Source organism: Notothenia rossii (assembly GCF_949606895.1).
Source record: "Notothenia rossii genome assembly, chromosome: 5".
NCBI lineage: Eukaryota > Metazoa > Chordata > Actinopteri > Perciformes > Nototheniidae > Notothenia > Notothenia rossii.
Window position 1 is genome coordinate 30,675,084 of NC_136903.1, and position 12,860 is coordinate 30,687,943.

General features: G+C 38.9%; 1 protein-coding gene across 3 annotated transcripts in view; it reads left to right on the top strand.

Moving 5' to 3' along the window:
• Positions 1 to 202: 202 nt before the first annotated feature.
• LOC307041933 (hydrocephalus-inducing protein homolog) overlaps positions 203 to 12,860 on the top strand; it is a 51,490-nt gene continuing 38,832 nt past the window's right edge. The window contains exons 1-5 of one of the 3 annotated variants that reach the window (XM_079685539.1): positions 203 to 662; positions 949 to 1,026; positions 4,469 to 4,594; positions 8,570 to 8,689; positions 9,268 to 9,402. In XM_079685539.1, the coding sequence (XP_079541665.1) occupies positions 976 to 1,026; positions 4,469 to 4,594; positions 8,570 to 8,689; positions 9,268 to 9,402 (432 nt within the window). In that variant the 5' untranslated portion in view covers positions 203 to 662; positions 949 to 975. The remainder of the gene's footprint in view (positions 663 to 948; positions 1,027 to 4,468; positions 4,595 to 8,569; positions 8,690 to 9,267; positions 9,403 to 12,860) is intronic. The other 2 variants (XM_079685540.1, XM_079685541.1) reach the window with 2 other exon arrangements.

Genomic DNA, 12,860 nt, shown 5'->3' on the forward strand with positions numbered 1-12,860 from the left:
CTATCTATCTATCTATCTATCTATCTATCTATCTATCTATCTATCTAGGAGAGGACGGCGTTATTGGCTTGTTGTTTTGACGAAAATGTTGTTGTTGCCCAGTTGTAAAAAGACATTCTTGGTGATCTAACAACGGTTTATTTATCACTAACTGATCCGTCAAGCTCAAATCCGTCAAAAAAACATTATACTTTACCGAACTCCTCCAGTTCAGTCATTTAGGTTATTCATCCAAACAACTTGATGTATTTTAAGAAGAAATAACACATTAAGGAAAATACAATTGTTTGTACGTTTCCAAATCGGTTTTGTGCTCCCACAAAATGTACTACCATCCACCTTTCCTAAAAGGTTTAATCAAGTATTTACCGGTACTTCGGTTTTTAAGGAGTTCCAGCCAATCAGAGAACAGTTTATTGGGAGGCCGTTGTTAAGTGCGTTGCCGAGGAAACAAACCACAACGAAGTTCTCAATCACCCGTTTATTCACCTACGGACTGGTAGGTTTATAACGTACTTGTTGTATTACTTATTTTGTCAGTTCAACAACATAACATGTTTCCCTGTTACGCTTGGTGTAACGTTAAGTCACGGAAAAGGAGTATTTAACCATTTAACAAATATTTTACATCACGTAAAGTACTGTTAACAGCGCGTGCCAGGGTGAGTGAAAACCTAGGAAATGCGAAGAAGCGGTTATTTTCTGTAAGAAAACAAATTGTCTTATAAGTTACGTGAGTTGACTTTAAGACACTTGGGTTAACTTAATTTCCTTTAAAAGTAGCGAATATGTTTTAATGACTTGTTGCAATAAGGACTATAACCTTACCTTTTACTGTTAGCCTATTAGCTACATGAGCATATTAACGTAAACCAACGTCTTGGATAATTTATATAAAGTTATATGTTACTAATGACAATTGTCTTCTTGACCTTTGTTGTTTTGCAGGTGAATGTGCTACTAAACACAGTCAAAATGACAGCCATTCCGTGTTTAAGGAGCAAAGTGCCTCTCAAGCCAAAAAAGGTGAGGATATAATGTCCATGACAGCCTGCAACTTCACAAAGAATTAGGTTTTTCTCATGAAATATCAGGGGCTTAATTTCCTGTCACCCACGTGTTGGACAATGTTTCTTTTCTTTTCAATAAAGCTGCTTCAAATTACAGATTATCCTAATAATTACCTTGGGTCCTTACCAGGGGCGGATCTAGACAAATATTCATGGGGTGGCAACATTGTGGCAGGAGAATTTGAGGGGTGGCATCCCCTGGCAGAAGTATATTCTGATTTAATCGCAGTAATATCAATCAATGTTAACTTGGAAAGCCACAATATTGATATTTTAACTCAATAACGTTAGATGAGATTATTGTGGCACATCAGTAAAGCCTCAAATATCAATATATAAGGTGGCACACGTAATTTAATGAATTTTAACTGAATGAGTTGGTTTAACTCTTAGACCAGCAGGGGTACCAAATATGCAGACTGCTGCAATAAATACATTAATTAACTGTCTCATCGATGTGTGTCTGTATGAATATGATAATATTAACAATCATATTATTCCTATCAGCTGTCAATCACTGTTATGATTCACATCTTCAGTGTTGTTATTAAATAAACTATATTTTTTGGAGGAGTTAATGATGAATGTTCCTCAAGATGCTTGCTCACCCTCCTTCAAATTTGAAAGACCAGTAATTACTATCATAATTCAAAAGAATCAAAGGAACAGTTCAGCGTCCCACAACTTCATTGCAAACAGTTACAAACTTGACTTTACATCAGAAAGAACAAACATTAAAGAAATTACTAACTGCATCAGTTAGGGTTAAAAAAAAAACTGTGTATTCAGCTAAAACATACATCGCTGCAGTTATTATCCAGTGGAATGCCCGTACCTACTCGCCTAGTTAATTCAAAGTGTTTTGTTTTTTTTGGCTGGGCAGTGAAGTTTTACACACCGTCTTATTTGACTTTCTCTGGACTTCAAACAGTTTTTTGGGGTCAGACCCCCACAAAGAAGAAACATATATTTATGTAAGGTCATCATCTTAACAGTTTATTATTCTCATCGACTCATCCGTGAGCAGAGCATCAAGTTGGCATGCCTATAACAGCTGAATGTGGCGATTACCATCTTGATCAGCAAAACGCCACACAAACTTAATAAGATTTAAAGCTATGGTGCGTTTTGATTCAATGCTGAGTACAGCCAAACTTGACAGGCTCTTCTCTGTCATAGTAGACCGCAAACAGTTGCGGCGCCAGAGTATTTGTGTTGGGTAATCTATGGTAGGGCTAACCCATACAGTGGTGGGGCTCAAGTCAGTATTTACAATGTAATTACATACAGGCTCCCCTTGACAGTGAAACGCCACGCGTGAGGTTTATATTATTTCCCTGTCTCAATCCAAATTGAACTGTATGAAATAAAAAGGCACATTTGTCTTGTAGTAAATAAAAAGGGTGACCTGGAGCCAATCCTGCAATTTCCACACAGGTGAAAGAGTTGAAAACCCAACCCCTGCAGGGGGGTCTGGGGGGATTCTCCCCCAGGAGATTTTTTGAAATACTAACATCAAATACACATTCCGGTGCTCTCTTAAGAAGAAAAATAAATATATATATATATTACTACACAACGTATTTTAAAAAATGAATGTCATTTTAGTTTTTTGTTACTTTGTTCTGAAAGCTGAACCTGCTGCTCCTCACAGAGAGGAGAGGGAAGAGGCTGTGTGAATTACTTTACATTGTGGATAAGGGTGGATAGCCCCTATTGTTCTGTGTGTCAAAATGAAAGACAGCCCACACACCTATCAATCATCAAACCGTGGGGTCTTATAGTTGTAACGATGTACTGTATATCGAGATGTATTACAGCAAAAGTATTCTCAGTCGGGACTTCCTGCAACAACACAACGCCGTTATCGTGATTCTGATTGGCCAGAAGACATTATCAAAGATGTTCTATTGAGAAGACGATCACTACGTGACAAAAGTTTTCAAAACCGTTTCTAGTCTTCGGTATTTCCAGACAAGTGGCTACTGAAATCAATCTTACTAACTGCTGTCTGTGCAATTTACTCCGCACGAGTTGGCAGACTTTATTTTGCTTACTTTAACATCATTTTTCATGATGGGGCTAAGCCATTTATTGTTATGGCTGTAGCCTAGCCCAGCCATACCCTGACCGCAAATACCTAATTCCTTCTGTCTACTTGTATCCGAAATGCTTCTCGTTTTGCGCTGTCCTCCCATTCAAATGAAATCGCCGCCAATCATATTTCCAAGCTCGCGCCAGGGGGGGGGAAAGGGGTTACAAGGCTCGCGTGTTGTGCTGCATTCACTTGCACTCGGACATTAGAGATTTTCTCTCATAAATGTCCGATGAGCCACAACTTTTCTTTCAAAACAAAGCTGCCAAATGGGGTGGCAGCTGGGGTGGCAAGGCATTTTTCTGAGGTGGCAGCTGCCACCCCGTGCCACCCCGTAGAACCGCCACTGGTCCTTACAGGGAACACAAATCAATGTCTGACTGCAGTGTTTTGTTGCAATGACCTCGGCTCAGCAAATTGTTGCCTCTACTCTCTATGTGTGTGCTTCTGTCTGCACAGTAGCCTACTGTAGGTGACAAGAGTAGAACATTCAGTATGCTTTACTAAGATTTTACCCTGGTCAAAATGAACATCTGCACTTAATGGTGAAACTTAAGCAAATTCATACATATTAAATAATTCAACAAATAGCATTAAATAATATCTTACATTTTTCAGTAGTCCACGTTATGTCTATTGCTAAGCACCATAACAATACAATATGCTGTAAATATGGCAATAATAAGTAACATTTGTAAATAAAACAGGGCAACTATTATAGCCTACAGCTATGTTAAAAAGTTATGTAGGCTATTATGCCCATATCTTGCAACATTATTTCTCAACTTGCCTTTTTACAAATAGTGTTTACTCGCGCAACTTTGTTGTCTCTGAATAATAGAAAAAAGTGTATTATGAATACACACTAAACTGGCAGCTATTCAATATTGCATATATAAAAAAACCTAATAACTCCATCTGCTACTACATTATTCATTTTAAGATAAAAATCTTTCTGACCAAACCTTGAAATAGGCTAAGTGCAGTTAGATGTTTCTTTGCTTCTGGTGCAGAGGTGTCAGAGGATTGTGTAGAGAGGAAAGCAACCTCAAGAAGCTGCAGATAGCCCTCGCCGCAGGGAAGACTATTAACATTCTTTGAGCACTTTACATCAGTTGATGTCAATGTTCTTAATGCAGGCGTTTGCACATATGTGTCAGAGCTGAGAGCTTTAAGTCTTCAGCTCTTGTGCTCACAATCTCCTTTCTCTCTATCAGTTGTGTTTGATGTGATGCCTCATCACTTCTGAATGAAGAGACAGGAAACAGTGCAGTTAGCACAATGAGCTGCTTTGTGTTTGCAGGTGACTCCATCTGTGTACACCCAGGAGATGTTGCAGTCCACAGAGGAGCGCCTGGCTAAACTAAAAGAGATGCAACAACCCCACATCCTGGAACATCTTGACATCAGCAACACTACACATCACAAAGTATATGCCAGAAATTGTTATTTTACGCCCATAGCTTGATACAGTATCTTTCTATGCTGTGACTATCCAAAACAGTTACAGTAAACACAGTTATACTGAAAGGTTAAACAAAAACATGTCTTCACTGCACCACTCTATTTCAAATAGAGTGATGAATTAAACTGTTTAAAAATGTCATAGTTCTATTTTAATTTGAAATACAGTGGTGCAGGGAAGACATGTTTTTTTTGGGCTCCCTTGACAAAACCAATGGGATTTTCCCATTGTATGTTTTCTATTTATGATATTTAAACTTTTTTTGGCGGGATGATCTTTACAAATGAAGACAGCTTTATTGTATTTAGAAGCTAAATGCATTCGCTAGAAGTACGACACTAACGCTGGACTAAAAACCGACTATATCCCAGTCACACAACTTTCATCATCACCACTAAGCCAAAGGCGCGCTCGCGTTTGGCATGATGACGTTTAATAGTCTAATTTAGTAACTTGTAAGCAACCTACGTTTTTATGTCACATTGAAGCTTCGGATATTCAAGAGTGGGGTGTTTACTGACATATTTAATGCCGTAAAACGAAACCTTAAAATCTCTTAAAGAAGTCCTATTATGTTTTTTGGGGGATTTTTCCTCTCCTGTAGTGTGTTATATAGGTTTTTGTACATGTCAATGCAACCTCTTTTCCCCACACACTCCCCCACATACTGAAACGCCTCCATTGGTCTCCTTTGTTTACTTCCTGAAAATAGTTACAACACTATGTAACGCTCTTGCTTTTATTGGCTAGCGTTCCAACACATTGTACTGTATATGAGTGCTAAGGCACTGGAGACATCTAAGCGGTTGACCAATCACAACAAAGCTGGCTGGCTAACCAATGAAATTATATTCTGAACAATAAAACATGTAAACATGTCACAGTAGAGGCACAACATACAAATATGAACCTGAAAAAGAGCATAATGTCCTCTTTAAACTTGCGTTAAACACACAGACCTTATTACAAACAAAAAAACAATGTTAAAAGAACTGTTCAAGACAAAGAAAACGGATGTGGTGAAAGGCTTACTAATTTACATATTTTAGGATTCCTACACCACTTTATGGGTATTCTAGTTTTTAATCATACACTATTAACAACAACTGTGACAGTGACAACAGCATACCGCAAAAGATAAAAGTCGGACAGGAGTTTGTCATTACCACTTCCTTTTGCAGACAAGCCTCAACTACTTACTTTTATCTTTATGAGATATAAACCCTGGGGAGTCTACATTACACTTGAGACTCAGAAATACATTGAAAACTACATTTGGTTTTGACAACCTGTCTCCTCACTTCAAAATACTTCAGCACCACGTGGATGTATAATGAAGTGTATACAATTGCCTATTTAAAATGTTCCCAGTCTCATTTATATTCAAATTCAATTCAATTATATTCACAACAGTTTAAAAGTACAATACAATAAAATGTTAATATGAGAAATAGGACACTCCAATTTGCTATCAGAACCTTGAGAAGAGGGGCCCCGACAGTAAGAAAGTGTTTAAAAAATGTATTAGATATATCTGGAATTGTAGAGACTTCATGTTTTATACAGAAACGTTATGAGCTAAAAACACCAAACACTAACCAAATACCCCCCGTCTATTTTGGTTTAAAACAGCTTGGATACAATAAACACAGACACAATACTAGGGAAGATAATGGTACAAAATAAATGCATTTCAGTGTAAAGTACATTTGTTGGGAAGTCCCCAGCCATTAAGTGTATTTAAACATTAACATAGTAGTAATAGTATAGTGACTTTTTAAAGTGTGATCAGCCTTTTTAAATACATGTTATAGCGTTATCAATCTCATTCTATACTAGTGGACCTCTTTGCTTTCCTGTTTTATTATGAAAACTTGACTGTACCATTAGAGCTTTTTATTGTACACATTACATTACATTGCATTTAGCTGACGCTTTATCCAAAGTGACTTACAATAAGTGCGTTCGACCAACAAGATACAACCTTGAAGAAAACAGAATCATATAAGTACATCAGGTTTCATAGAGCCAAAATATTTCAAGTGCTACTCAACTGGCTTTAGATAAGCCAGTCCTTATTAGTATATAAGTGCTCTGTTAGCAGTTCTTTGTTAGTAATTATATCGCTCGAAGTGGAGTCGAAAGAGATGAGTTTTCAGTCTGCGCCGGAAGATGTGTAAGCTATCTGCTGTCCTGATACACCTTAGCACCGATTACCATTCTTGGTTTAAACGGAGTCAAACGTTAGGTCTTAATGGGCTAAATGAATATTTACATTTCAATAGATATGTCTAATTAAAAGAATGGATATGGGTGACTTATTGGATGGCTGGATCAGAGGGACAAAAAGACCATGAAAAAAAGACACCATCTCATTATATCATCATTAATCCCCTGCATACAGAGTTTGTGCTGTCTGCTAAGGTCATTTACACTGTACCAAAGCTGCTCCCCCTTAGTCAGCAGACACTAATTGATGGGCAAAGGGCATCCAATGTGACTGAATGCTCTGTACTTTTAAAGAGCTAACTGTCATCAAAAGTTTGTGAAATGTCTATGAAATTTAAAAAAACGCCCCCTCATCATAATTAGGATGACCTATTTTTGCATCTCAACCCTGTTCCAATTTTTTGTTGACTTGTCCAATATGCAAAATAAATGTTCAGTAACCCCCACTGTGGCCAACTGCAGGTGATAAGCAGGAATAGGCCATCCTTAAGGCCCCGAAATAGCAGAACTTCAATATAGAACCGTATTATTTTCACTTTATGACTAACATTGATGCAAGGATATGAGAATGGCTTAGTTTAACTTATGACATATTTGTTAAAGGAATAGTTAAACATTTTTGGAAACACGCTTTTCCCCTTATTTTCTATTTCTTTGATGAGAAGATCGATTTTACTCTCATGTCCATCAATACAAAACTGGAGCCATTAGCCAGTTAGCTTTAGGTAACATAAGGACCGGAAACAGCTAGCCTAGCGCTGCCCAAAATATAACAAAATCCCCACTACCAGCATGTTTAAGGTTCACCAATTAGAATATATCTTTAAAATGACAGCTTACAGGGGGTCATGTACCACATTAACAATCAGCTTCATCATGTCTTCGAGTCTTTATTCTAAGCAAAGCCAACCAGATGGTGTCTGTAGCTTCATATTTAGCAGACAGACACCGTAAGAGAGACTACAAATAAGCATTATAGATTCTGAAATGTCAATTAGATTAAAATGTACCAACAATGAAAATCCATATTTTTCTTCTTTCATATAGTGCTATTAATCAATCTGGATTGTTTAAATGTGAGTTTTGGAAGGTCTGTTGGAGATTTCTGCCTTTTAAAACGCTCAAAATGCTGATAAAATACATTTCAAAACTCAAAGCAATGCCTCTTTTCAGAAATCATGACCCGATTACTCGAGATAAACCACAGACATTATTTGTTTCATGTAGGAGCTATTTCTTTGAATCAAATGTTCTTCAGTTAAGATGTATTTTGACATTTTTGGGTGAACTATCCCTTAAAAATAACTTGGATATCATGTTTGTTTTACTATGTAGAATAGATCATATCTGGCTTTCTTTAATAACACAAAATTAAATGCTTCATATGCGTCCAAACGGGATTGCATATGCAAATTTAACACATTTAACATACTAAATACATGAAGTTAGTAATAAATGTTTTGGAAATAAATGTACCCGTATACAAGAAGTCACAGGAAGTAATTGACTGTGTGTAATTTGGGTGTGTGTCACCTTAAAAGCAATAAGAAAAACAATCGCCTTTTAGAGATACATACTGTAAGACACGGATGGCTGTACTGTATATGTTGTGTTTTTTTAACGACAGCGTTTTGTTTTACTGTTTTTGTTTTACTGTTTTTGTTTTACTGTTTTTATTTTACTGTTTTTGTTTTACTGTTTTTGTTTTAGTTGTCCGTAGTGGGTATGAATCAGTCACTTTTCCAGCCCCATCCATCTGAACTGGTCTTCCAGAACTTCACTCCTGGACAAACCTACACACTACCTCTACGTCTCTACAACAAAGACAAGGTGGGTGAATGGGTGATTATTATGTAAATAGCTACACTCACAACAGGGCTACTGAGCTGATATTTCAGTGAAATGGAACAACAGAAACAGACAGCATGGACCATAGCAGGAGAAAAAGGCTACAGTATCTGCTTGTGTGTGTTTTTGTATGTGGGTTTGTCTGTTACTAAATGATTGGAAAAGGTCACAGGGGATTGTAAAAGATTTATCGCTGCAATTTGTACAAGACACCATCCAGTAATGAATAAATCATCCCTTGTGTATCTGTGTGTGTGTGTGTGTGTGTGTGTGTGTGTGTGTGTGTGTGTGTGTGTGTGTGTGTGTGTGTGTGTGTGTGTGTGTATCTGTGTGTGTGTGTGTGTGTGTGTGCGTGTGTGTGTGTGTGTGTGTATCTGTGTGTGTGTGTGTGTTTGTGTGTGTGTGTGTGTGTGTGTGTGTGTGTGTGTGTGTGTGTGTGTGTGTGTGTGTGTGTGTGTGTGTGTGTGTGTGTGTGTGTGTGTGTTTGTGTGTGTGTGTTTGTTGCAGTGTGGCATTTCTCAGTTTTTTGAAACTTTTTGTCATGTTTCTTTTCTGTCAAGGTTTCACGTAAAGTGAAGTTGGAGCGTCAGGACTCAGACTTTTTCCATGTGGCCGGACCAGAGGATGCTGGCAGCCGGGTCGCACCAGGACTCGCCGCTTCTTTCACTGTCTCCTTCAGCCCGCAGGAGAACAAGGTACTGCAGACAGAGGGGAGTTTGACTGCTGCAAAAAATGAGTGAGGGATAATATGCAGCAAGTCATTAATGAGAAAAGAACCCCAACTTACCCTGAAGGATACTTACTGAATAGAACAACAATTTTACTATCAATATTGACTTTAAAGGATTTTATTGTTTTAACAGTGATACTATTTCTTCCACTAAGAGACAATAATCTGTTCTACTGCAAAGCAACTACTGTAACTGCAGCAACATTCACTTAAATTGCCGGTAGCTCTGATTGAGGTTTTCTGCCCTGTAACTGTCCAAATCAGTTTTACTCTCTTTTCCAATAACCCGTTTTTAAACATTGCCAGAGTCCATACCGTGTTCCCGTTAGTGTTTACTCTCGTCTGTCTTCTTCTTCTGATTCCTATTCCTATTGTGTTTTCCACCTGTACAATCTTCCATTCCTCCTCTAACTCTCCTTCATTCATTTGTGAGATTCTCTTTCTGCAGCAATAGAGTGGTGCAGGAATGAGTTCGAAAAAAAGTCACCATTATTCCCCCTGAAGGATCCTTCATTTTGAAATCAACGCTTTTTTAATTATATTTTTTGTTAGATGTCAGAAATAAGATGGTTAAAAAAAGCTCAAGGGATTTCCATGTTTTGTTCTAATACATAAATTACGTGAGCAAGTACCCCACCGGCATTTGTCCAAAGCTTCTATGTGTTATTAAGAAGTGGGTGCTGACCACTAAACGTAATCACGCTGAACAGGAGTTTGCCTTGCGATGATGATGATGATGATGATGATGATGATGATGATGATGATGATGATGATGATGATGATGATGATGATGATGATGATACGCAGCCAAGCCACTATGATGTAGCTCTTTTATAGCCTAACATTAGCTTTTAACTTCTGTCGATGCATTTACTATTAAAAAAAATCATACAAGTTGTGTTAATATCTGGAGATTATCATGCTGAGCAAAACCTGTTACCTGCCACAGATCTTATTTTCTGCAATACTAGAAAATATAATAAAAAAATCCCATTGCTTTGTTAAGGAAGTCCTTGTGATGCTGATTCCCGGGTCGGGTCGGCCTACATAGAATAATACTGCACACTGCACCACTCTGATCAACCTGAAGGAGAATTGGACTGGCTGGCTGGCTGGCTGGCTGGCTGGCTGGCTGGCTGGCTGGCTGGCTGGCTGGCTGGCTGGCTGGCTGGCTGGCTGGCTGGCTGGCTGGCTGGCTGGCTGGCTGGCTGGCTGGCACACACACACACACACACACACACACACACACACACACACACACACACACAGACACACACACACGCATGCACGCACGCACGCACTTGCGTTGCACTTGCGTTGCACTTGCGTTGCTCTTGCGTTGCTCTTGCGTTCACTTGCGTTGCACTTGCGTTGCACTTGCGTTGCACTTGCGTTGCACTTGCGTTGCACTGTTTAATGAAGGCACTTAGCCTGAAGGGGTTGACAGGGGGAGAGAGATAGGATTGGGCAAGGACCAGACAAATTAAAAAAAGTACAGCTGTGTTGTCCAAAAAGCACTATGGCCCCCAGGGAAAAATCTTGGTTTGCCAGATGGCCTGCCCACCCCTTCCTATAGGGAAGAACATATAGTTGTAAATTGAGATATATAGTACTCCAAATTAGCACTCCTACTGAAGGCAAAAGTACATAGATTAATCAGATCATCAAAAATAAATCAAAGTTTGTACAATAAATTGGAAACCCTTACAATTCATATGTGTATGCACACTGTGGAAATGGTTGAAAGGGTCAAGGGTCAAAGATCAGGCATTAAGTTGCACTAGCACATCCTTTTGTTGACACTTTTGCTGATGATATCGGAGGAAGTGAAAACTGATAAACAAAGTTCAACATTGAATAAATCAACATTCATATTGAAGGTTAAATTATTCCATGAACGGTCTTTCAGGCAGTAAGTGAACAGACGAAATAAACTAGTGTCATGGATCTTCTAAAAAATCTTTGGTATCGTTTTGTAAAAATTGGGATGGACATTTCATGGTCCCCACAGATGAAATGAATCCTAAGAACATCAAGGATCCAATTACTTCTCTTAGCTCTACCATGAGATGAATATTATTTAAATCTCTCGCCTTCTCAAAATCTATATCAGGACCTTTGGATAGATTGTTGCAAAATTTGGTTCAGACATTCTTCATCTACAGAGGATGCACCATAATAACTTCTGTCCTTTGATTATGCATTTAGGTATCATTTAATTACCATAACATCTGGTCTACATTGACATTTTGTCAAATACTTTGGTTGGATCAATCAAAACTAGAAGTTGGAAGGGCACTCCGAGAGCACAGACCTCAGCCTGCCTCATCTCTCAATGTTACCAAAAGTGGAGAATAATGTGTGTGTTCCGCCTAGGGTGACCAGGTGTCCCGCTTTGCGCAGAACTGCACAGCATTCTTATCATTTGTCCCACACATTTAGCCGATGTCCTCCACTTGATTGACAGTCACCCATTTAAAACTTTTCTTTTATCCAAAGGTGTTTAGAAAACAAGAGAGGGCTATCACGATTAGCTGTGTCAGATGTCAATCATCAACATAGAAATCTATTTACTTATGGGTGTAGCCGGTGGACGGCGTTTCCCAGACAGTTTTTGTGAGATTAGCCAGAATTTTTCAATTGTGCATGGAGGTGAACTGCGACGCTTCCCTAAAACTAAAAAAAAACGCCTGACCCATAAAGAAAATATGGATCTATGGATATATTCTTTCTGGAACTAAAAGAGCATTACCAAACACAAGAGGCAACAGCCGCTGATTTAAAAAACTGTTACCACACTGTGCAGCAATCGGTCCCACAGATCAGCAGACTGTAAGCTAGCTCTGGTCATTATTCCAGACTCGGAGATCACAAAAGAATATGAGAATATTTACAGATATATTTAATTCCTTCACAACATTGTGTTCAGAGCACTGGAGCCTCAACATGTGGATAAACATTATGTTCAGAGCACTGGAACCTCAACATGTGGAGGAACATTATGTTCAGAGCACTGGAACCTCAACATGTGGAGGAACATTATGTTCAGAGCACTGGAACCTCAACATGTAAAGGAACATTATGTTCAGCGATGAGTCCAGATTCTGCCTACGGCACATGGATTGTAGTGTCACAGTGTGGATAAGACGCAGAGAATGCTTTGCTGATTGCTGCACCGATAGAGTAGGAGTGGAGATGATGGCCTGCAGTCCTGACCTCAACCCCATTGAACCCCATTTTGGGATTAACTTGGCTCTGCTGTCCGTGCCAGAGTGACCAACAAAGACACGTTGGCTGACCTGGGACAAATGTTGGTTGAAGAATGGGATGCCATCCCACAGCAGAGTGTGAGAAGGCTGGTGACCAGCATGAGGAGGAGAGGCTGTTGTGGCTGTGTTTGATTCTTCCACCCACTACCGAGGC